At 51.8% G+C, this 25,994-nt stretch overlaps 1 protein-coding gene across 3 annotated transcripts in view; it reads right to left on the bottom strand.

Moving 5' to 3' along the window:
- GLE1 (GLE1 RNA export mediator) overlaps window positions 1-25,994 on the bottom strand; it is a 181,564-nt gene that overhangs the window by 72,413 nt on the left and 83,157 nt on the right. For all 3 annotated transcript variants that reach the window (XM_029612699.1, XM_029612698.1, XM_029612697.1), the window contains exon 11: window positions 19,932-20,122. In XM_029612699.1, coding sequence (XP_029468559.1) covers window positions 19,932-20,122 — 191 coding nt within the window. The remainder of the gene's footprint in view (window positions 1-19,931; window positions 20,123-25,994) is intronic.

The following is a 25,994-nucleotide window of genomic DNA, read 5'->3' as shown; positions in this document are numbered from 1 at the left end:
CCAGTGCTGCCTTGGATCAGAAAGGTCTCCCAGTAGGAGAAAATCACGCTGGTGTAGCAGGAAGTGATCCTGTAGCAAGGACCTGCTCTCCAGGTGATGTATTGTCCTCTCGCACTGAGGACAAGTCTCCCAGGGCTACTGCCCAGGAGGGAAGGGTTAGGCCGGCCATCATAGTTGGTGATTCAATTGTTAGAAATCCAGATAGCAGGGTGGCTGGTGGTCTTGAGGACCGCCTCGTAACTTGCCTGCCTGGTGCGAAGGTGGCAGACCTCACGAGTCACCTAGATAGAATTATAGACAGTGCTGGGAGGAGTCGGCTGTCGTGGTACATGTGGGCACCAATGACATAGGAAAATGTGGGAGAGGTTCCCGAAGCCAAATTTAGGATTTTAGGTAGGAAGCTGAAATCCAGAACCTCTAGGGGTGGCATTCTCTGAAATACTTCCTGTTCCACGTGCAGGCCCCCAGAAGCAGGCAGAGCTCCAGAGTTTCAAATGTGTGGATGAGATGATAGTGCAGGGAAGAGGGATTCAGCTTTTTTAGAAAATGGGAAAACGTTTGGGGAAAGGGAAGACTTTTCCGAAAGGATGGGCTCCACCTTAACAAGAGTGGAACCAAGCTGCTTGCACTAACTTTCAAAAAGGAGATAGAGCAGCTTTTAAACTAGAACAAGGGGGAAAGCTGACAGTCACTCAGCAGTGCATGGTTCAGAGAAATGTAACCTTGAAGGATACTAATGAAACAGGAGAATTAGGGCATCCCAACAGAGAGGTTCCATTAAAAGGAAATATAGTCCATGTGTCTATATGTAAAAAAAAATCACCGAAGCTAATGATAAGAAAATTATTCCTTACCTGCTAATTTTCGTTCCTGTAGTACCAAGAATCAGTCCAGACAGTGGGTTATGTTCCCCGACCAGCAGATTGAGTCAGAACAGACTTCGAAGGGTGATGTAATATAGATCAGTGCACCCTCTGCAGGAGCTCAGTATAAAGTATATCAAAGCACAAACCAAAAGAACAGTTTGGATTCAAGTGTAGTTAACCATGAAAAATGGCTTTTCAACTAATGAATTTAACATGAATTGAACATGAAAACCCAAATATTCGGCAAAACAGCCAACTTGTAGGGAGTTGCGACCAGAGAAGTAAAATGCCAAGAAACACAGCATGTTGTATGAGAAGAAAGCAACCCCAAGCCGAGCAGGACCCAAAAACCCTATAGCGGTGGGCATCTAGACTGATCCTTGGTACTACAGGAACGAAAATTAGCAGGTAAGGAATAAATTTCTTTTCCCTGTACGTACCAGGATCAGTCCAGGCAGTGGGATGTACCCAAGCTTCCCTAAAACCGGGTGGGTCCCCGAGAGGCCTGCTCGGAGAACCTGGTCGCCAAAATGCCCAGAGGCAGGCGACGCCAGATGAAGACGATAATGCCTGGAAAAGGTGTGCAGCGATTTCCAGGTTGCTGCACGACAAATTTTTTGTGAGGAGACCGACCGTGACTCTGCCCAGGAGGCTGCCTGAGAGCGGGTTAGAGTGAGCCCGGACGGCGAGAGGGCGGTGTCCGTCCCGCTCCGATGTAAGACGCCGCAATGGCGTCCTTTAACCATCTTGCAATCGTTGCTTTGGAAGCCTGGGAACCCTTCTTCGGGCCCGCCCAGAGGACGAACAGATGATCCGAGACCCTAAAATCATTAGTAGCCTCCAGGTATCGAAGCAACGTGCGCTTGACATCCAGTAGCCGGAGAGACCGTGGCTCATCGGATGCAAAAGCCGGCAGCTCGATCGTCTGATTCACGTGAAATGCCGATACTTACCCTTCGGAAGGAAGGAGGGAACGGTGCGGAGGGAGACCCCCCGAGTCCGTGAACCGGAGATAGGGCTCTCTGCAGGACAATGCTTGGAGCTCCAAGATGCGCCGGGCGGAACAGACGGCCACAAGGAATACGGCCTTAAGGGTGAGATCCTTAATAGTTGCCCTCCGTAGTGGTTCGAATGGCGAACCTGCCAAAGCGTGAAGTACCAAATTGAGATTCCAAGAGGGGCAGGGATCCCTCAACAGAGGCCGTAAATGTTTAACTCCCTTGAGAAATCGTGCGATGTCAGGCTGAAGCAGGAGAGAAGAATGATCTTGATTCGCTATCTGTATGAGGGAGCCAAGGGCGGCCACCTGAACCCGAAGCGAATTATATGCTAGGCCCTTGTCCAGTCCGTCCTGGAGGAACTGCAGTATCTGTGGTATAGACGTCTTCGTGGGCCGAGTGTCCCGCTGGGCACACCACATCTCAAAGACCTTCCAGACTCGAACGTAAGCTACCGAGGTAGATGTCTTTCGAGCTCGGAGGAGAGTCGAGACTACCGCCTCCAGGTATCCCCTGCGACGGAGCCGACGCCGTTCAAAAGCCAGGCCGCAAGACAAAAGAGTTCTGCCCGGTCGAAAAATACTGGGCCCTGGTGGAGTAGGCGAGGCAAGTGTCCGAGCCTGAGGGGACAGTCGGTCGCCAGCTGTAGCAGATCTGCGAACCAGGGTCGACGGGGCCATTCTGGAGCCACGAGAATCACTGGTCCCTGGTGACTTTCTATTCTGCATAGAACTTTGCCCACCAGCGGCCATGGGGGAAAAGCGTAGAGAAGCAGGTGGGAAGGCCACGGGAGGACCAGGGCATCCACCCCTTCCGCGCCGTGTTCTCTTCTGCGACTGAAGAAGCGGGGGGCTTTGGCGTTGAGCGAGGTAGCCATCAGATCCAGGTGGGGTGACCCCCATCGGCAGACAAGAAGCTGCATCGCTTCGTCTGAGAGTGACCATTCTCCGGGGTCCAGCTGTTGTCGACTCAGGTAGTCCGCCTGAACGTTGTCCACCCCAGCAATATGTGTGACGCCGCGAGACGGGCTAGATGAGTCTCCGCCCATTCCATGAGGCGCGCCGCCTCTAGCGCTACGTGCCGACTTCTTGTGCCTCCTTGGCGATTGATGTAGGCCACGGTGGTGGCGTTGTCCGAGAATATCTGTACCTCGTGGTGCTGCACCACCGGAAGGAAATGTAGGAGCGCCAGACGCACTGCTCTGGTTTCCAGGCGATTGATGGGCCAAGTCGCTTGTAACTTCGACCACGTCTCCTGCGCGATCTTCGTTCGCGCAGACGGCTCCCCACCCGGAGAGACTGGCATCGGTGGTGACAACCAACCAATTTGGCATCTCGAGGGAGACATCTCGGGCTAGGTGCCTCGGATCCAACCACCACCGTAGACTGTCCCTGGCCGCCTGTGGAAGAGGGAGAACCATCTGATAATCCTGAGAGACAGGCTTCCAACGGGAGAGGAGAGCTGCCTGCAGGGCCGTAGGTGAGCAAATGCCCAGGGCACGAGGTCGATGGTGGAGGCCATCACGCCCAGGAGCTGGAGATAGTCCCAAGAGGTGGGTTCCGGCAATGCAGAGAACCGTCGTATGTGTTCTCGCAACGATTGTGCCTTGTCTGGGCGCAAGAAGACCCTGGCCTGACGCGTATCGAAGCGCGCTCCCAAGAAGTCCAAGAGTTGGGAGGGCACCAGGGAGCTCTTGGAGAGGTTCACAACCCAGCCCAGGGAGCGGAGCAACTGAATCACCCTGGCCACTGATGCCTGTCCGTGGGCAAAGGACTTCCCGCGTATCAGCCAGTTGTCCAGATAGGGGTGAACAAGAATGCCTTCTCTCCACAGGCTGCTGCCACTACAACCATGATCTTGGTGAAGGTTCGGGGAGCGGTCGCGAGCCCGAAAGGAAGGGCCTGGAACTGAAAATGTTGACGCAGAATCTTGAAGCGGAGGAACCTCCGGTGGGCCGGCAGGATGGGTATGTGCAGATAAGCCTCCGTCAAATCCAGAGACGCAAGGAACTCTCCCTGATGCACTGCTGCGATGTCTGAGCTCAGCGTTTCCATGCAAAAACGGATTACCCGTAAGGACTTGTTGACCTCCTTCAGATCCAGGATGGGCCGGTAGGAGCCATCCTTTTTGGGAACGACGAAGTAGATGGAATAGTGGCCCGAGCCCACCTCGCTGAAGGGGACTGGAGAAATGGCCCCTATCTCCTGCAGCCGATCCAGGGTTTGCTGTACCGCCCCTCCTCTTGAGGTCCGACCCGCAGGGGGAAAAGAGGAACCTGTCCCTCGGGAGGTGGAACAACTCCAGGCGTAGCCGTTCTTTGAGTATCCAGGACCCACTGGTCTGAGGTGATTCGAACCCACTCCCCGTAGAAATGCGAGAGGCGACCCCCGATCCTGGGGGCGGGGGAGTGGGCGAGGATGGCATCATTGGGGGGCCTTAGAGGCAGTCCCCTGGCCTGGCCCGTCGCGCGCGGGCCTGCGGCCGCGAAAGGATCGGGACCACGACTGCGACCTTGGAGGAAGGATTCCGCGGTCCTGTCTGTCGGTAACTCCTATAGTGCCGCTGCGCTCTGGCCCTGGTTCGAGCCGAGGCGAAGGACCGGGAGGTACGCTGTCTGTCCTCAGGGAGGCGATGAACTGCGTTCTCACCGAGGGACTTGATGATCTGGTCCAAGTCCTCGCCGAAGAGGAACTTGCCCTTGAAGGGGAGGGATCCTAGACTGACTTAGAGGAGGCATCCGCCGCCCAATTCCGGAGCCACAAGAGACGCCTTGCCGCGACGATCAAAACCATGGATCTTGCCAAAACACGGAATAGGTCATACAAGGCATCCGCCCCGTACGCTATGGCGGACTCCAAACGATCCGCTTGGGAGGCCTCTTCGGCGGCAGGGTCCTGAGAGGTAAGAAGTTGTTGAACCCAACGGAGACTGGCCCTCTGTCAAGGGAGCTGCACATGACCGCATGCATCCCTAGAGCGGAGACTTCAAAAACTCGCTTGAGAAAAATCTCTAACTTGCGGTCCTGGGTGTCCCGCAAGGCCATGCCGCCCGTCACCGGAATAGTTGTCCTCTTGGTAACTGCCGATACTGCCGAGTCCACTTTAGGCACCTTGATAAATTCCAAGAAAGTCCTCCGGGAGTGGATATAGCTTCTCCATCGCTCGGCTGGACCTTCAGGAGGCTTCCGGAGATTCCCATTCCCTAGCCAGGAGTTGCAAGAAGGAGTCGTGGGTAGTAAAAGCCCGGGACCCGCGGCCTCAGGGCGGCTAGGACTGGATCCCCCTTCTTGGAGGACGTCGAGGACAACTGGAGCAACCGGGGCTGGTGGATCCAGATCCAGCTCCGCGAGGATCTGAGGAATCAGATCATCTAACTCCTCCCTCTGGAAAATGCGGAGCGCGCGCGGGTCGTCCCCATCCGGTTGCGCGTCCAGCGGGGCCCTGCTCCGGGGGAAGCTGGAGGATCTCCCCCCAGAGACGGGGCAGACGGAGCAACACCCGCCCCTCCCGGGGCAAACCGAACCCGGGCATTCAAACGTGGGGCCCCCGATACCGAGCCCACTAGGTCTGGAGTGGCTCAGAGGGGCAGCCGTGAGACGCGAGTTTTCGCAGGGGGGGGGGGGCCCCGATGGCAGCCCCCCCAGGTGCCTCCAGGCCCTGCAAATAGGCGCTGTGCATCAACAGTATGAATTCCGGCGAAAACCTTGGCATGCCAGCGGGAATAGCTGAGGAGGAGCCCGCTGGGGGTCCCTGGTCCGGGGGGGGGGGTCCCGCCGGGGGACAGATTCGGGGGAGAGCCCTCCCGAGAGTCCCTTCCTTCCTCCTCCGTGTGAGCGAGATCGTCGCGCTGGAGATAAAAAAATGGCTGCCGTTCCCGGCCAAGGAGGGGGAGGGGGCCGGCCCGCGCCCTCACGGGCCGTGCTGAAGTCAAAGAACGAAAAGGAGCTGACCGGCTGCGAGGTGCCTTCCCCACTGGGGAGCACCTAGCACATATGCCCTCTTGAGAAATCCTCGACCCCGGCTCGCCACAGGCCGCACTGCGAGACGGTCGAGGCATGATGGCCGCCGGGGGAGAAGAAGAAAGGCCGCCGGGGGGGGGGGGGGGGGGGGCCCGAGGAAGCAAACAGCGGAGCGAAAATGCTGCGGGGGGGGCCGGCACCGGCCTACACAACCCGCTGAGCCCGTCCCGGCAGCAGGGGAATCACCCCCTCCCTACTGCAGCAGCCCCGGGGAAAAAAGAAAGCGTCTCGGGGCCGCAGGACGATAGGAGCCGCCGTGAAGAGGCCGACTGCCGGCTTCCACGTGGCAGAGTCCTGAAAGAGGAGTACCCGCGACTTCTAAGAACCTGCAACAGGAGCAAAGCACACAAAATGCAAAAAACACTTACCCCCGAAGTTACAGAAGAAAACTAGAAAGGGAGGAAGAAGGACCGAACCCAGAGGGAGGTAGAACAGACTGACAGGCCACGCCTCCCCAAAATTAGACTTTTTTTTTTTTTGTACAAAAACTTGATCTAAACCTGACAATCAAAGGCCAAAGAAAAAGGAGATAAAAACCTAATTCCTATCAGCCCTGGGGAAGCAACTGGGTCCCCTACTCTCCTCATCTGCTGGAGTCAGAAAGATACTGAGCTCCTGCAGAGGGTGCACTGATCTATATGACATCACCCTTCGAAGTCTGTTCTGACGCCATCTGCTGGTCAGGGAAACATAACCCACTGTCTGGACTGATCCTGGTACGTACAGGGAATTCCGAATTATCTCTAACAACTGAAAGCAGGTTTGTTAAAACAAACAAAACACACACTTTGAAATGTCTGTATGCCAATGCCAGAAGTCTAAGAAATAAGATGGGAGAGTTAGAGTGTATAGCAGCAATGTTGAGATTGTACATAATTGGCATCACAGAGACTTGGTGGAAGGAGGATAACCAATGGGACAGTGCTATATCAGGGTACAAATTATATCGCAACGATAGGGAGGATCAACTTCGTGGGGATGTGGCACTTTATGTCTGGGAGGGTATAGAGTCCAACAAGATAAAGATCATACAAGAGACTAAATGCTCAGTAGAATCTATATCGGTAGAAATCCCATATGTGTTGGGTAAGAGTATAGTGATAGGAGTATACTTCCGTCCACCTGGACAAAATGGTCAGACAGATGATGAAATGCTTAGAGAAATCAGGGAAGATAACCAATTTGGCAGTGCAATAATAATGGGAGATTTCAATTACCCCAATATTGACTGGGTAAGTGTAACATCAGGACATGCTAGAGACAAAGTTCCTGGATGTAATAAATGACTGTTTCATGGAGCAATTGGGTCAGGAACCAACAGAGAGGGAGCAATTTTAGATTTAATTCTTAGTGGAAACACAGGATTTGGTGAGAGAGGTACGGTGGTGGGGCCACTTGGCAATAGTGATCATAACATGATCAAATGTAAACTAATAACTGGAAGGGGGACAATAAGTAAATCTACAACTCTAACACCTAAACTTTCAAAAGGGAAACTTTGATAAAATGAGGAGAAAATAGAAAAAAACTGAAAGGTGCAGCTGCAAAGATTAAAAGTGGTCAACAGGCATGGACATTGTATTTTTAAACAATCCTCGAGGCGCAGTCCATATGTAGGTGGAAGAAAGGCAAAAAACGATTACAGTCATGGTTAAAAGGTGCGGTGAAAGAGGCTATTTAGCCAAAAAACATCTTTCAAAAACTGGAAGAAGGATCCATCTGAAGAAAATAGGATAAGCATAAGAAAATTATTACTTACCAGCTAATTTTCGTTCCTGTAGTACCATGGATCAGTCAGACAGTGGGTTATGTCCCAATCCAGCAGATGGAGTCAGTCAAAGCTTCGAGGGGGCGTCACCATGAGTACTACTACCCCCTCTGCAGGAGTTCAGTATCGAGTATATCAAAGCCCGAGTAACAAAGAACCCCCAATTTGGATCAAGTTTTAAAGTAACGGCAACAACAGCCGCAGAACGTAAACAACAAAAACCAGTGCCCGTCCCACCAACGGGTGGGAGGGTCGGGAGGTCAGCGTGCCAACCCCAAACGTAACTGTGACAAACAGGGAAAACTGAGAATCGTGAGAGACAGAAAGCACCATTCGTCCCATAGAGGAAAACAGTTCGAGCAGGAATTAGAACCCAAATCGGTGGGCGTTGGACTGATCCATGGTACTACAGGAACGAAAATTAGCTGGTAAGTAATAATTTTCTTTTCCCTGTACGTACCTGGATCAGGTCCCAGACAGTGGGATGTACCAAGCTTCCCTAAACCGGGTGGGGTCCTGCGAGACCTGCTCGTAGCACCTGCTCCCCAAAGTGTCCGAAGACCGAAGAAGCGAGGTGGAGACGATAGTGTCTCGAGAAGTGTGTAACGATTTCCAGGTGGCCGCTCTACAAATTTCTTGAGAGGAGACCGAGCGAGTCTCCGCCCAAGAGGCCGCCTGAGCTCGTGTCGACTGTGCCACAATACCGGGTGGGGGAGTCCGCCCCACCCCAATGTAGGGAAGCGGCAATGCCGGCCTTCAGCCATCTGGCAATGGTCGTCTTCGAGGCCTGAGACCCCTTCTTAGGACCGGACCAAAGTACGAAGAGATGGTCAGAAGTCCGGAAATCATTCGTAGCCTCCAGATAGAGACGCAGAGTGCGCTTGACATCCAAGAGTCGGAGAGAGAACTTCGGCTCAGAAGAAGAGAAGGACGGCAGTTCCACCGTCTGATTCACATGGAACGCGGACACCACCTTCGGAAGAAAGGAGGGAACAGTGCGAATCGAAACCCCCGGAGTCCGAGAAACGGAAGATAGGGCTCTCTGCACGACAGGGCCTGCAGTTCCGAGATGCGACGAGCAGAGCAGATAGCCACCAGACAACACCGTCTTAAGCGTGAGATCCTTAAGCGTCGCATTCCGCAGTGGTTCAAACGGAGGTCCCGACATGGGCCCGTAGCACGAGGTTGAGACTCCAGGAGGGACAAGGAGGTCCGCAACGGCGGTCGCAAGTGCTTGACACCCTTGAGAAAACGATGGATGTCCGGGTGTTGCATCAGAGAACCCCCGTCCCCGCAGGAGCGAACCAAGGGCGGCCACCTGGACCCGGAGTGAGTTGTAGGCAAGCCCTTTGTCCACCCCCGCTTGCAGAAACTGAAGGATCTGGGGAAACCGAAGCCTCCGTGGGACGCGTGTTCAATCCGGCACACCACAGCTCGAACACTTTCCAGACTCGCACGTAGGCCACCGACGTCGAAGCCTTTCGAGAACGCAGCAGCGTTGACACTACCGCCTCCTGGTAGCCCCGACGCCGAAGGCGGTGCCTCTCAACAAGCCAGGCCGCAAGACAGAAGAGTTCTGCCTGGTCGAAAATAACCGGGCCTTGGTGAAGGAGGCGGGGGAGATGTCCCAGACGGATGGGTCCGTCGATCACCAGTTGGAGCAGGTCTGCAAACCAAGGTCGTCTTGGCCACTCCGGAGCGACGAAGATCACAGGTCCCTGGTGGGCCTCCACGCGGCGGAGTAGTCTTCCGACCAGTGGCCACGGCGGGAACGCATATAGCAGCAGGTTGGTCGGCCACGGGAGCACGAGAGCGTCTACGCCCTCCGCCCCTCGCTCTCTCCGGCGGCTGAACTGAAGAACCGGGGCGCCTTGGTGTTCCGTGCGGACGCCATGAGATCCAGGTGGGGGCTCCCCACCACCGGACGAGCAGCTGCATTGCCTCGTCGGAGGAGAGGACCATTCCCCGGGATCCAGAAGTTGACGGCTGAGGAAATCCGCCTGTACGTTGTCCACTCCCGCGATGTGCGAGGCGGCCAGGCGGGCCAGATGCTGCTCCGCCCACTGCATCAGCAATCTCTGCCTCGAGCGCGACCTGCGGACTGCGGGTGCCGCCCTGTCGGTTGATATAGGCCACCGTCGTCGCGTTGTCCGATAAGATCCTGACCTCCCGGTCCGAAGGAGCGGCAGGAAGTGCTGGAGCGCTAGTCTGACCGCTCTGGTCTCCAGGCGATTGATGGACCACTTTGATTCCTCCGCGGACCACGTCCCCTGCGTGGCGCTGCGATCGCAGACCGCTCCCCAGCCTACTAGACTGGCGTCGGTGGTAACCACGACCCAATTTGGCAGATCGAGAGACATGCCGCGGGCCAAGTTCTCCGGATCCATCACCAGGTTAGACTGTTCCTGGCAAACGGCGGCAGGGGGAGGAGCACCTGATAGTCCTGCGAAAGCGGTTTCCACCGGGATAGAAGCGATCTCTGTAGAGGCCTGAGGTGCGCAAATGCCCAAGGGACCATGTCGATGGTGGAACCCATCACCCCCAGGAGCTGCAGATAGTCCCAGGAGGTAGGGACCGATAACGCAGAGAACGTTGTATGTGTTCCCGCAGGGCCTTGCGCCTTGTCCTGACCGCAGGCAAACCGCGCCGAGACGGGTGTCGAAGGTCGCCCCAGGAAATCCAAGCGCTGCGAGGGTACCAGGGAGCTCTTGGAGAAGTTCACCACCCATCCCAGGGACTGCAGAAACTCTATGACCCTGGCCACAGCCTCCTGTCCATGGCGAAAAGACTTCGCTCGGATGAGCCAATCGCTCAGGTAAGGATGAAACTAGTATCCCCTCCTTCCCGCAAGGCAGCCGCTACCACCACCATGATTTTGGTTGAAAGTGCGCGGCGCCGTCGCCAGCCCGAACGGGAGAGCCACAAACTGAAAATGTTGATCCAGGATCTTGAACCGTAGGAGACAATGATGCTCCCGGCGAATGGGGATGTGGAGGTAGGCCTCCGTCAGGTCCAAGGAGGCCAAGAATTCCCCCCGATGCACCGCCGCGATCACTGACCGCAAGCGTTTCCATGCGGAACCGAACTACCCGGAGTGATTTGTTGACTTCCTTCAAGTCCAGGATGGGGCGGTAGGAGCCGTCCTTCTTTGGAACCACGAAGTAGATGGAATAATGGCCCGAGCCCACCTCTCCGCAGGGCCACGGGTGCAAAGGCGCCTATCTCCCAAAGCCTGTCCAGGGTCAACTGCACCGCCCTTCGCTTGTCGTCCGAGCCGCAAGGGGAGAATACGAACCGTCCCTTTGGAGCGCGGACAAACTCCAACGCGTAACCTTGTCCGATGGTATCCAAGACCCACTGGTCCGAGGTGATCCACGCCCACTCCTGGTAGAAGAACGCCAGCCGCCCCCCGATCCTGGGAACGGCGGAGTGGGCGAGCCGAACATCATTGCGAGGACTTGGGAGAGGGCTGTCCACCTGAGGGAGCGGGACGTGCGGGGCGGCGGCCCGCGAAAGGAGCGAGACCAGGGTTGAGACCTGGGGGCCCGAGGACCTGGCCGCCGCCGGTCTGTAGTTCGGTAGCGCCGTTGCGCCCTAGCTCTGGTCCGAGAGGACGAAAACGCCCTGGTGGAGCGATATCTGTCTTCCGGCAGGCGATGACCGCATTTTTCCCCCAGCGACTTGATGATTTGATCCAGATCCTCCCCCGAACAGAAACCTTGCCCCTGAAAGGCAGGGAGCCCAGACTCGACTTGGAGGACGTGTCCGCCGCCCAGTTGCGGAGCCATAGGAGACGGCGTGCCGCTACCACGGAGGCCATGGTGCGGGCGAGGATTCGAAACAGGTCATAGGAAGCGTCGGCTCCATACGCCACCGCAGCTTCAGCCTATCCGCCTGGTCGGCCTCCCCGGCCGGTAGGACCTGGGAGGGGTGAGCAGCTGTTGCACCCAGAGGAGGCTGGCCCGCTGTGTCCAGCGAACTAACAAATCACCGCCCGCAACCCTACCGCGGAGACCTCGAAGACCCGCTTGAGGAAGACTTCCAACTTGCGATCTTGGGTGTCCCTTAAGGCCGCTCCCCCGTCACAGGGATGGTCGTCCTCTTCGTGACCCGCTGTCCACCGCGGAGTCCACTTTAGGTACCTTGATGAGATCTAGAAAATCTTCCGGCAGCGGATACAGTTTCTCCATGGCCCGGCTGCCCTTAAGAGCCAGCTTCCGGGGCATCCCATTCCCTGGTGAGGAGCTGAATGAAAGACTCATGAATGGGAAAAGCCCGAGCCTCCTCGGCCTCAGGGCTGGCCAGGACCGGATCCCCCTTCTTTGAGGAAGTGACCACAGCGGGCGCTACGGGAGCGGGCGGCTCCGGCGGTGGATCGAGGTCCAACTCCTTGATAATTTGAGGGGAGCAGGTCATCCAGCTCTTCCCGCTGGAACAGACGCAGCGTGCGCGGATCATCCCCCTCGGAAGTGGAGTCCCCTTGACCCTGGGTCCGCCGGGTCCGATCCAGGGGAAGCTGGACCTGTGCCCGCTGCCCCCGAGCCTACCGGGAGCCGGGCGCGGGCGGGGGGTAGGGGGGGCCCCCACACCCGCCGGAGCAGGGGGGGCCGGGGGAGGGTAGGGGGGCCGGGGGAAGTCGGTAGCGAGGGCCGTGGTATCTTGATTGGAGGAGGTCCCGTGGGAGCATCGAGTCCCTGCAGATATGCAGTGTGCATCAACAGGATGAATTCCGGGGAAAACCCCCGGTCTACCCGAGGGGGTCTCCGAGGGGGGGCCCCCGGGGACCCCTGCCCCTGCGGGCCTGTCTCCGAGTCCGATTCAGGAAGCAAGAGTGGAGGAGAGCCCTCAGCATCCCCTGCCCCCAGCGCTGCCTGTTCCCCTTCAGCGCGCATAGTATGTAAAATGGCCGCCGTTCCCGCCAGGAATGGGGGAGGGGCCGGCCCACGCCGCCCGGGCAAGCCTGCCAGCCGAGGGAAATCATCAAGAGGCCGCGAGGTGCCTTCCCCCCCGGGGAGGCACCTCGCACAGATGCCCTCCCTCGAAATCCGGGACCCGGGCTCGCGCAGGCCGAGCAGCGCGCTGGCCGCGGCATCGGAGCCGTCAGGAAGAAGGGAGCCGGCAGGCAAACAGAAAACCACCCGGCACAGCCTCGGGAGGGGGGCCGCGGGAGGGGCCACCGCTTGTGGGGGGCCCAGGACGGCCTGCACAAACCGCCGAAAGCAAGGCGGCAACCGCGGGGGGGCCTTCCTGGCCGCGCGACCGCCGGCGACGATCTCCCTGCCTGCCTCTGCAGCCCACGAGGAGCCGTGTGAAAATGGCCGCGGGTGAGGGAGGGAGCGCGGAGAGGCACAGTCTCCTGCTGGCCTCCGCGAGCCCCGATGAAGAAAAGCTGCAAGGCAAAAGCACAAAAACCAAAGACGCTGCACTTACCCCCGCTGCAAGGAGAGAAGATGGAGAGAGCAAACAGCCAAACAAACACAGAGGGAGCCACGCCTCCCAATTAGAACCCTCTACCTTTCTTATTATTTATTTTATTTTTTTTAAAAACAAACTTGATCCAAAAAACAGTCAGAGAGAAAACAGATTCAGAAGCATACAAGAAGCACAAGAATGCTAAGGTAATCGGGAGCAACCCGGAGTTACTACTCGCATCTGCTGGAGTCAGAAGATACTGAACTCCTGCAGAGGGGGTAGTAGTACTCATGGTGACGCCCCCTCGAAGCTTTGACTGACTCCATCTGCTGGATTGGGGACATAACCCACTGTCTGGACTGATCCAGGTACGTACAGGGAATGTCAAGTTAAGTGTAAAACATTGATAAGACAGGCGAAGAGAGAATTTGAATTGAAGTTGGCCATAGAGGCAAAAACTCATAAAAACTTTAAAAAATATATCCGAAGCAAGAAACCTGTGAGGGAGTCGGTTGGACCATTAGATGACAGAGGGGTTTTAAAGGGGCTCTTAGGGAAGATAAGGCCATTGCAGAAAGACTAAATGAATTCTTTGCTTCCGTATTTACTAATGAGGATGATGGGGAGATACCAGTTCCGGAGATGGTTTTCAGGGGTGATGAGTCAGACGAACTGAACGAAATCACTGTGAACCTGGAAGATGTAGTAGGCCAGATTGACAAACTAAAGAGTAGCAAATCACCTGGACCGGATGTTATGCATCCTAGGGTACTGAAGGAACTAAAAAATGAAATTTCTGATCTATTAGTTAAAATTTGTAACCTATCATTAAAATCATCCATTGTACCTGAAGACTGGAGGGTGGCCAATGTAACCCCAATATTTAAAAAAGGCTCCAGGGGTGATATGGGTAACTATAGACCAGTGAGCCTGACTTCAGTGCCGGGAAAAATAGTGGAAACTATTCTCAAGATCAAAATCGTAGAACATATAGAAAGACATGGTTTAATGAAACACAGTCAACATGGATTTACCCAAGGGAAGTCTTGCCTAACAAATCTGCTTCATTTTTTTGAAGGGGTTAATAAACATGTGGATAAAGGTGAACCGGTAGAAGTAGTGTATTTTGATTTTCAGAAGGCGTTTGACAAAGTCCCTCATGAGAGGCTTCTAAGAAAACAAAAAAGTCATACGATAGGAGGCGATGTCCTTTCGTGGATTACAAACTGGTTAAAAAAACAGGAACCAGAGAGCAGATTAAATGGTCAATTTCTCAGTGGAAAAGGGTAAACAGTGGAGGTGCCTCAGGGATCTGTACTTGGACCGGTGCTTTTCAAGATATATATATATAAATGATCTGGAAAGGAATACGATGAGTGAGGTTATCAAATTTGCGGATGATACAAAATTATTCAGAGTAGTTAAATCATAAGCGGATTGTGATAAATAGCAGAAGGACCTTGCAAGACTGGAAGATTGGGCATCCAAATGGCAGATGAAATTTAATGTGGACAAGTGCAAGGTTTTGCATATAGGGAAAAATAACCCTTGCTGTAGTTACACGATGTTAGGTTCCATATTAGGAGCTACCACCCAGGAAAAAGATCTAGGCATCATAGTGGATAATACTTTAAAATCGTCGGCTCAGTGTGCTGCAGCAATCACAAAAGCAAACAGAATGTTGGGAATTATTAGAAAGGGACTGGTTAATAAAACGGAAAATGTCATAATGCCTCTATATCGCTCCATGGTGAGAATGAACCTTGAATACTGTGTACAATTCTGGTCGCCGCATCTGAAAAAAGATATAGTTACGATGGAGAAGGTACAGAGAAGGGCAATCAAAATGATAAAGGAGATGAAACAGCTCCTCTTTGAGGAAAGGCTGAAGAGGTTAGGGCACTCCTCTGTCATTGCGATATAATTTGTACCCCGGTATAGCACTGTCCCATTGGTTGTCCTCCTTCCACCATGTCTCTGAGATGCCAATTAAGTCTATGTCATCATTCACTGCTACACATTCTAATTCTCCCATCTTACTACTTAGACTTCTGGCATTAGCATACAAACATTTCAAAGTTTGGTTTTTGTTTGTATTTTCATTCTGCTTTTTAATTGATAGGGATAAGTTAGAATTTTTTAGCTCAGGTAAGTTTTTAGTTACAGGCACTTGGACTATTTTTCTTATTATTGGAACCTCACTGTCGGGAGGCCCTAATTCTAATGCATCATTAGTATCCTTTGAAGATACCTCTGTCCGAACCATGCACTACTGAGTGACTGTCGGCTTTCCCCTTTGTTCTAGTTTAAAAGCTGCTCTATCTCCTTTTTAAAGGTAAGCGCCCAGTAGTCTGGTTCCACCCTGGTTAAGGTGGAGCCCATCCCTTCGGAAGAGGCTCCCCCTTCCCAAAAAGGTTCCCCAGTTCTTAACAAAACTGAATTCCTCTTCCTTGCACCATCGTCTCATCCACTCATTGAGACTCCGGAGCTCTGCCTGCCTCTGGTGACCTGCGCGTGGAACAGGGAGCATTTCAGAGAATGCTACCCTGGAGGTTCTGGATTTAAGCTTTCTACCTAAGAGCCTAAATTTGGCTTCCAGAATCTCCCTCCACATTTTCCTACGTCGTTGGTGCCCACATGTACCACGACAGCCGGCTCCTCCCCAGCACTGTCTAAAATCCTATCTAGGTGACTCGTGAGGTTCGCCACCTTCGCACCAGGTAGGCATGTTACCAGGCGATCCTCACGCCCACCAGCCACCCCCACCTGCCTACATTCCTAATAATCGAATCACCAACTATGACGGCCGACCTAACCCTTCCCTCCTGGGCAGTAGGCCTTGGGGAGATATCCTCTGTACGAAAGGACAGTGTATCACCTGGAGAGCAGGTCCTTGTTACAAGATCCTTTCCTGCTACACCAGGTTGATGCTCTCCAATCATGAGACCTTCTTCCTCCAAGGCAGCATCAGGGCTGCCAGTCTGAAGTTGGGACTTGGCTACTATGTCCGTGAAGGTCTCATCTATATACACCTCTCTGTCTCCCTCAGCTCCTCCAGGTCTGCCACTCTAGCCTCCAGAGATCGGACTCGTTCTCTGAGAGCCAGGAGCTCTTTGCATCGCATGCACATGTACAACTTCTCACTGGTGGGTAAAAAATCATACATGTGACACTCGATGCAAAAGACTGGGAAGCCCCCCTTTTTCTGCTGGACTGCTGCTTTCATCTCAATTTTGATCAGTTCCTAGTTAAGTTTTAGGTTGCTATGGGAGTAGGAATGTGTTTAATTAACGTCCTTTAAATGTATTAGTGAATTCACTATATGTCTGGTAGTGGCCTACAGGGGTCTGATCAAACTCTCAATAAAGATTTTTTTGTTTGTTTTGTTTTTTGTGAAAGTGGCCCCTGCTTATAAATTAAAGAATGAACTGGGGGTGGGTGGGCAAGGGGTGGGAGGGTTGGGAAATACAAACAGTCTAACTTCAGTTAGTCAGCCAGAGTGACTCACTGCTCTCTTGATTAACAAATGTTGGTACCTATTCAAACCAAATCACACTACCTCAACACCTTTCCAAGGTGAGTAACTGAACTTTTCAACCTTTTTACTTTGGTATACACTGCTCCTAGCTTATTTCTAGCTTTTGGCTACTTTTTTTTTTGGGGGGGGGGGGGGGGGGGGTTGTGGTTTTTTTTTTTGTTTGTTTTTTTAAATACAAACACTCAGTTCTGCTTACTAGCTGCCTTACAGACTTTTAAAATAAACACACTACCTACTGCTTACTAGCTGCCTTATTGACTGACTGTATTTTTAAATAAACAGTCTAACTTGTTTATTCACTGTGTTATAAGATTGGCCTGTGGGCAGGCGAATTGGTTCCTGGAGTGATAGCTTGAAAAGTATGGGAAGCATACTTGTTGAGGCCAATACGGGGTTATGAGAATCATTGAAAACCTGTACTGCTGCAGCTTCACTAGAGTTTTGGCTATGAGCGGTATCGGAGGAGATGCCTATATGAGGCCTCTGTTGCATGGGTGAGCAAAGGCGCCCATGGCTAACGCATTTGAATGCCTGTGTAGGGAGCAGAATCTGTCCACTCTGTAGTTCGATTCGGACACAAGAGGTCGATGGTTTGTTGACCTCAGCGCTAGAAGATTTTGCTCGCTACACATGGATTCAGAGACCACTCGTGGGGGATGGAGACATCGATTGAGATGGTCTGTTAGAATATTCGGTATGCCTGTTAGATAAGTGGCCTGGAGATGCATGGAGTGTGCAATGCCCAGGCTCAGAACTGCATGGCTGCCTGGCGGAGTAGATAAGAGCCTGTGCATCCCTGTTTGTTCAAGTACCACATTGCTACTATGTTGTCTGTCTGAATCCACAAAGTTCTGTGTGAGAGGCAGTGTTGGAAGGCATAAAGGGCATAACGCATGGCTCGAAGCTCCAGGAAGTTGATCTGAGACTTGTTATGGAGTGGAGTCGACACATTTTGGGTTTGGAGGGTATTGATAGGAGTTCTCCAACCCAAGTTGGATGCGACCGTGCCCAAGATCATGTGAGGATTTGGTACAGGATCGGTGATATGGAGCAGGGACGAAAGTGGTGGAACAGTTTAGAGCCACTGAAATTTTAAAATCCACTGAGTTCTTCTCATGGCTAGACTGGCCATAGGAGTGACGTGGATCGTGGAATCATGTGGCCTAGCAATGAAAGATTTGATGGGCCGAGGTTATGTTGCATGCGCGCAGAGATGTGGACAATTTGATAGGATGTCTGCGCGGTTGTTGGGCAGGAAGGATGTTGCTACTGGAATGTTGCTACTGGATGTTGCTACCGGAATCTACTAACATCGATGTCTCCGATGTTAGTAGATTCCGGACGCCATCGATGACAGCCTGACAGATGAGGACGTCCAGCTCCTCCCTGGAAGCTGGTATAGGTAGCGCAGCTACAGGGGGAGACAGGCTAGGCATTACTGGCACTTCCAGATGAATCTATGGTGGCTCAGTACCCGGCACCGGTGTCTGTGGAGAACGCCTTGGTGCCTCGGGTGCAGAGGAGCATGGAGACTCTTGTACCTGGGCCCGCTTCGCAACTGGCTCAATGGACATTGATGCTGGTGCGGTATCAGTGCCAGCACCGAACGCAGAACCACGTCTGTGCCGGCGACGATGTTTCCCTTGGTGCTCAGTCCGGTCATTCTCCAGCACCGAGGAAGTTGTCACCGATGTCCAGAATGGCGTCGGCGACAGACAGTCACTGCGGCAGTGACGATGTTTCCCTTGGTGCTCGGCCCGGTCAATCTCCAGCACCGAGGAAGATGCCCTGTCTCGGATGGCGTTGGTGACAGACGGTCACCGTGCCTCTACTGCTCCTGGCATTGTTTGTCACCCAAGGATTACAACGGGTTCTGGTTTAGAACACGAAGTATGGAGCATTTTCTTTAGTAGAGGGCATCGACGGAGTCGACAGGTATCGATGGGGCATCGACGTCAGCCCTGGCGGCAAAGGGAACCGTGGACATCCCAAACCCTCTAGCCCTGATGGAGGTTCGCAGCAAGGACACTCGCGGGTATTGTGGGGCGGACAAAGGGTGAAAAGAAGGCCGCAATTCAGTTGGCAACCCGGGGGAACCATTAGTGAGGTGACAGGAACTGACCGAAATACGGCACAGTACTCACCGAGCGTCGATGAAATGTACGCGAAGGGAGACCCGTGTAGGGAAAATTATTTGTGAAGTAAAACTTCAAGTGTTTCCATGAGGAAAAGTTGTGAGAAAAATCTCAGAGCTCCTAAACGCGAGGCAAACTGCATCACAGAAAAAAAAAAAGAGACTGAAGGGAGACCCCTGTGGACACAGGGATCATGGCATGCTGGGCATGCTCAGTGGGCCAGTCAAAGTTTTCTAGAAACTTTGACAGAAAAGTTTTCTGTGGTAGGGCTCTGCCCAGTGATGTCACCCATATGCGAGGACTACAATCCTGCTTGTCCTGGGAGAATATAATTTTACACATTTTCTATCAAAAATAAAAACATGCATAAGATACCTCCTGCATATATTTGTCTAATAGTCGGGCCGCGCATTTTCGACGCGCTAGCGTTACCCTTTATTTAGTATGGGGCCGAAAACGCGCGTCCAACCCCCCCGAACCTAATAGCGCCCGCAACATGCAAATGCATGTTGATGGGCCTATTAGGTATTCCAGCGCGATTCAGAAAACAAAATGTGCAGCCAAGCCGCACATTTTGCTTTCAGAAATTAGTGCCTACCCAAAGGTAGGCGCTAATTTCTTCGGGCACCGGGAAAGTGCACAGAAAAGTAGTAAAAACTGCTTTTCTGTGCACCCTCCAACTTAATATCATGGCGATATTAAGTCACAGGTCCCAAAAGTTTCCAAAAGTAAAAAAAAAAAAAAAATTTGAAGTCGGCCCACAGCTGTCGGGTTCGAAAACCGGACGCTCAATTTTGCCGGCGTCCATTTTCCGAGCCCATGGCTGTCAGCGGGCTCGAGAACAGATGCCGGCAAAATTGAGCGTTGGCTGTCAAACCCGCTGACAGCCGCCGCTCCGGTCCAAAAGGAGGTGCTAGGGCCGGGCCTAATTTGAATAGTGAATTGGGCGCACAGGAGATTGGGCGTTCACCCGCTCTCCCGCAGACTTTACTGTATCGGCCCGAGTGTGATTTCTACTACCCTATCCAAAGATGAACAAGGGCTGCACCAGCAGGCTTTCAAAGGGCCTGTTACCTCTACCCTAAGGCTTGAGAACCTTGCCTCGAAGTTGGCACCAACTCCAATAATGTACACATCAGGTTGGAAGCTGGCGCTACTTCCAATAACATATGCATCTGCCTGAAAGCTGGTACTACCTCTGATATTCATGCGTTGGCGTTCCTTCTTTATATGCTGGGTAGAAGGGCACTGAGTAGGGACATTTCTTGTGTAGATGAGCCAGGATGAGTTCTCCTACCCTGGGGTGCAGCTCCCAGATTCCAGAAGCTACCACAGCAATTGGAAATGCGGCCTCATGGTGAGAGGCTATTTCTTCTTCTCCTTGTTTCTACAAACATTAAATCCCCACAACCATAAGAAATTAAATTTCATAAAATGCATACACAAACACCACAATGTCCAACAATAAAAATTCACATCATGGGTCTACCATTAACCACTCAAAGTGAAGTGAAAGAGGCTATTTTAGCCAAAGAACTTCTTTCAAAAATTGGAAAAAGGATCCATCTGAAGAAAATAGGAAAAAGTATAAGCATTGGCAGTTAGATATAAAACATTGATAAAGCAGGCTAAAAGAGAATTTGAAAAGAAACTGGCTACAAAGGCAAAATTGGAGAAATTACCTAAAGCTGACATCATCTTAGATACACCCCTGCAGTGACCTCAGCTCCTCAGTATTCTCCTCAAAAGCCATTATGAACATACTATTGGAAAAAACTTGATTAAAAACGGATAACCGTAACTGTACTCAACCAAACGCTGAATCCCAGCAAGATTATAGATGCCCTGAACTAGGGATTGGGCAACAGCTTACCTGTAACTTCTTGGAATCGATATTCATTTCATGGACAATTCCTTGGCACTGTTCTTGGGCAGCCATGGGCGGGGATGCTGAGTCCATCTGCTACACTAAGGAAAATGAAATTATCAGGTAAGTAATTTCTCCATTTCCTAGCATGTAGCCAGAAGGTCTCAGGACCAATGGAATGTACAAAAGGTACTCCCGATCACGGCGGGAGGCTGCCCGCGGTCCGGTTAGCACCGCCCTTGCAAAGTCTGAGTACTTTCGGGGCTGAATGTCTAGGCAATAGAACCTGGAGAAAGTGTAAGGACCACGTCACCACTCGGCAGATATTGACAGGAGACAGCACTCTAGCTTCCACCCAGGATACTGCCTGAGCCCTAATGGAATGAGATTTAACCTGAAAGGGTAATGGCTTTCCTGCCTCTACATAAGCTCCTGTGAAAACCTCCTTGATTTAGCGAGCTATAGTAGCCTGCGAAGAACAAACAAGCTGTCCGTCTTGCGCACCAGTTCTTAAAAATTCCAGATACTGCACCAAAAGCCTACTGATGTTTAAATGGCAGAGGAGGTGGCATCCTTGTGCATATCTAGGGATGGCAACGAAATGGACTGATTCAAATGAAACTCCGAGACTACCCTGGGCAAAAAGGATGGAATGGTACGAAGTTGTAACACTCCTGGAGTGATCCGGAGGAACAGTTACTGACACAATGCCTATAGTTCAGAGATGCGAGAAGCCGAGCATATCACTACCAGGAACACCGTTTTCAGGGTTAATAAGCGCAAGGAAAGACTACGCAGCAGCCAAAAGGAGGGCCCTGCCAAAAACTTCAAAACTAGATTAAGATTTCCACAAGGAACTGGCCAGATGCGCCGACAGACGGGTTCCATTTACCTCGCCCCTGAAACAGGAGAGAGCTGCTACCTGGACCTTCAAGGAGTTAAGGGCCAACCCTTTATTCGTGCCATCCTGTAAAAATTCCAGAACCAGTGGGATTTTGACTGTCCAAGGAGCAACACCGTGTTCCTCGCACCAGGCCTCAAATATTCTCCAGATCCACACATACACTAAGGACGTAGAGAACATCCGCACACAGAGCAAGGTAGTAATTACTGCCGCCAAATATCCATGCTTCATCAGGTGAGCCCTTTCAAGGGCGAAACCGTAAGACAGATTCCATTCGGATCCTTGTGAAAGACCTGACCTTGCTGGAGCAGGTCCATGTGCAATGGGAGACACAGGGGGGTCTCTACCAGGAGTCTCCGCATACCACGAACGCCTGGGCCAATCCGGAGCTACTAGTAGGACTAATCCCCTGTGGCACTCAATCCTGCGAATGACCCTGCCCAGCAGGGGCCACAGAGGGAAGGCATATAGTAAGTCCTCTTCTAACCAGGTCTGAACTAAGGCATCAATCCCCAGCGAACACTGATCCCTTCTGCAACTGAAAAATCGGGGAACCTTCGCATTGTAATATGTGGCCAGGAGGTTAATTGATGGGAGGCCCCAGCGATCTACCACCAGCTGAAAGGCTTTAGCCAACAAAGCCCATTCTCCTGGATCCAGACTCTCCCTGTTTAGAAAGTCTGCTCTGACATTGTCTTTTCCTGTGATGTGGGAGGCCGATATCATCTATAGATGTAATTCCACCCATTTCTTAAGGGGATCTATCTCCAGAGACACTTGCTGGCTCTTGGCTCCCCCCTGGCGGTTGATGTAGGCTACTGTTGTTGCGTTGTCTGACATTACGTGGACCGCTTGACCCTGGAGTATGTAGCTGAACTGAAGACACGATTTATGTTCCAGAGCGCCTCTTCCTTGGTCCAACACCCCTGGGCCATCAGTTCCTGACAGTGAGCTCCCCAACCACAATTAAGCTCTGGAATTTGTTGCCAGAGGACGTGGTTAGTGCAGTTAGTATAGCTGGGTTCAAAAAAGGTTTGGATAAGTTCTTGCAGGAGAAGTCCATTAACTGTTATTAATCAAGTTTACTTAGCTAATATCCACTGCTATTAATTGCATCAGTAGCATGGGATCTTCTTGGTGTTTGGGTACTTGCCAGTTTCTTGTGACCTGGTTTGGCCTCTGTTGGAAGCAGGATGCTGGGTTTGATAGACCCTTGGTCTGACCCAGCATGGCAATTTCTTATGTTCTTAGGCTCGCGTCTGTCATGAGGACCAGCTAGTTCGGCGGGGACAGGCTTACACCCTTGCCCAGACGAGCTTCCTGTAGCCATCACTGGAGTTGAGAACACACTTCCATCGGTAGGTGGAGGCAAATTGAATAGTCTTGAGACAGCGGGTTCCAACGCATTAGCAGGGAGCGTTGAAGTGGTCACGTGTGCCCTTGCCCACAGTATTACCTCCAGGGTTGATGCCACTAAAATAGTGAAGGATTTCAAAGGGGCATGGGATAAACACTGTGGATCCATAAAGGCTAGAGGATGGCAATGAAGAGTAGAGCCATAGGGGTGGCTTGCTGGAATGTTGGCTACTACCTTGTGATTACTACCCTTACTCAAAAAGCCTTTGCACGGTTAATACAACTCCAACATTGCTCTCTGCTTCAACAGCAAGGGGAAATGTGGAATAGAAGATTTGCATTCAGACAACAACCAACAAGGACTGAACTTCATAATCTGGGTAAACAAATAAGCGTGGGGGTAGCTTGCTTATTACGGCGGTTACTACCCTAAACCAATTAAACCTAATACATCACTTTGAAAGTATATACAGCGTTGCTCTCTGCTTCAACGGTAGGGGGAAATGAGGAAAAGCAAAATTGCTTACCTTGTAATAGGTGTTATCCCAGGACAGCAGGATGTAGTCCTCACATATGGGTGACATCAGTAATGGAGCCCTATGTACGGAAAACTTCTGTAAAAGTTTCTATGAAACTTTTGACTGGCACCAGTGTGCCTACTGAGCATGCCCAGCATGCTATGATATTCCCTGCCACAGGGGTCTCCCTTTAGTCTTGGTTTGTAGCAATAGCGTTAGCCAAAAATAAAATAATAAAACGTATCGGACCCAACTCCGCGGGGTGGTGGGTGGGTTTCGTGAGGACTACATCCTGCTGTCCTGGGATAACACCTATTACAAGGTAAGCAATTTTGCTTTATCCCAGGACAAGCAGGATGCTAGTCCTCACATATGGGTGATTAGCAAGCTAGAGGCTGAGTCAATTTGTCATGTAGCAACAGTGAAGTATTGTTGATGGAATGAATCAGCCGAAGATCACAGCAGGTTGGACGTAGAAGGAGTTGGGATTATACTGGAAACAAGTTCTTTAAGACAGATTGTCCATAGGCTGAATCTTGTCTTCCTTCTTTGTCTAGACAGTAGTGAGCTGCAAAAGTGTGAAGAGAACTCCAGGTTGCTGCTTTACAAATGTCCAGAATAGGTACAGAGCGAAGGTGTGCTACTGAGGTTGACATTGCTCTGACTGAATGTGCTTTTACTCGCCCTTGAAGAGTAAGGCCTGCTTTTCCATAACAAAATTGAATGCAATCTGCAAGCCAGTTTGACAGAGTATGCTTACCCACTGCTTTACCTGGTTTGTTTGGATCATAGGATACAAACAGCTGACTGGATTTTCTTTGGGCTGTAGTGCGGTTTAAATAGAAGGATAACGCACGCTTACAGTCCAAAGTGTGTAAGGCTCTTTCTCCCTGGTGAGAGTGAGGCCTGGGAAAGAATGTAGGTAAAACTATGGATTGGTTCAAGTGAAATTCCGTGACAACCTTAGGAAGGAATTTTGGATGTGTCCGGAGGACTACCCTGTCATGTAGGAACTTTGTAAAAGGTTCGTATGTGACTAGTGCTTGTAATTCACTGACCCTTCTAGCTGATGTAATGGCTATAAGAAAGACCGTTTTCCAAGTTAGGTACTTAAGGTCACAGGTATTTATGGGTTCAAATGGGGAACGCATGAGCCTAGTTAATACTACGTTCAGGTCCCATTGAATGCTTGGGGAATGAATTGGAGGTTTAATGTGAGTTAGGCCTCTCATGAATTTACTGACGAGAGGCTGTGTGGAGAGAGGCGCATCACCTAGCTTGTTATGATAAGCTGAGATTGCACTTAAGTGTACCCTTACAGATGACGTCTTAAGACCAGAGTCTGAGAGATGGTAAAGGTAATCTAGTAGCGTGGTAGTGGGGCAAGTGAAAGGATCTAAATCTTTCTGAGTGCACCATAAAGTAAACCTTTTCCATTTGTAGGAATAATTCTTTCTAGTGGAAGGTTTACGTGCAGCTATGAGTACCTGAGATATATTAGTTGAAAGGTTGAATGGTTGCAAGATCAAGCTTTCAACATCCATGCTGTCAGGGACAGGGATTGAAGGTTGGGATGGCGCAACTGTCCCTGTTCCTGAGTTATGAGAGTGGGAGCTACTCCCAGGCGAATTGGATCCCTGACAGAGATCTAGCAGTGTGGGGAACCATACTTGTCGAGGCCAATATGGGGCTATGAGTATCATGGACCCCTTGTCCTGTTGTAGCTTTACTAATGTTTTGGTTATGAGCGGTATTGGTGGATACGCGTATAACAGGCCTGAGTTCCAATGGCGAGCAAACGCGTCCTTTGGTAAGTTGTTCTGCCGGAAGAGGAAAGAGCAGTAATTGTTCACTTTGTAGTTCAGATGTGACGCAAAGAGATCTATTGTTGGTTGACCCCAGCGTTGAAATATCTTGGTTGCTATCGCTGGGTCGAGGGACCACTCGTGTGGTTGAAAGTGGCGGCTGAGGCGATCCGCTACTGTGTTGTGGATGCCTGCTAGGTAGGTGGCCCGTAGTAGAATTGAGTGTGCTAGGGCCCAGTCCCATATTTGAGCTGCTTCCTGGCAAAGGAGGTACGAGCCCGTACCACCCTGCTTGTTGATGTACCACATGGCTACTGTGTTGTCCGTTTGGATCAGAACAGTTTTGTGTGAAAGGCAGTCCTTGAACGCATGTAGAGCATAGCGTATAGCTCGAAGCTCCAGGAAGTTTATTTGAAAAGAGGCTTCTTGTTTTGTCCACGTGCCTTGCGTCTTTAAGTGAGCAATGTGCGCACCCCACCCTAAGGTGGATGCATCTGTTGTTAAAGTCACTTGTGGAACTGGTTGCTGAAAAGGCAGGCCTTTGAGCAAGTTGATTACGGATGTCCACCAGAGAAGAGATGATCTTAGATCTGGTGTGATACGAATGGGAGTGGACAATGGTTGAATGGCTTGAATCCATTGAGATTTGAGTGTCCATTGCGGTAGGCGCATGGTCAGTCTGGCCATGGGAGTTACATGAACTGTTGAGGCCATGTGTCCGAGTAGGGTGAGGCACTGATGAGCTGTAACTCGAGATTGATTGCGAACTGATTGTGCTAAGAGGACGAGTGCCTGAGCACGGTCTCTTG

The sequence above is a fragment of the Rhinatrema bivittatum genome, chromosome 8 (assembly GCF_901001135.1).
Source record: "Rhinatrema bivittatum chromosome 8, aRhiBiv1.1, whole genome shotgun sequence".
NCBI lineage: Eukaryota > Metazoa > Chordata > Amphibia > Gymnophiona > Rhinatrematidae > Rhinatrema > Rhinatrema bivittatum.
The sequence above is the reverse complement of the archived record's forward strand: the minus strand, read 5'-3'. Positions and strand labels throughout refer to the sequence as shown.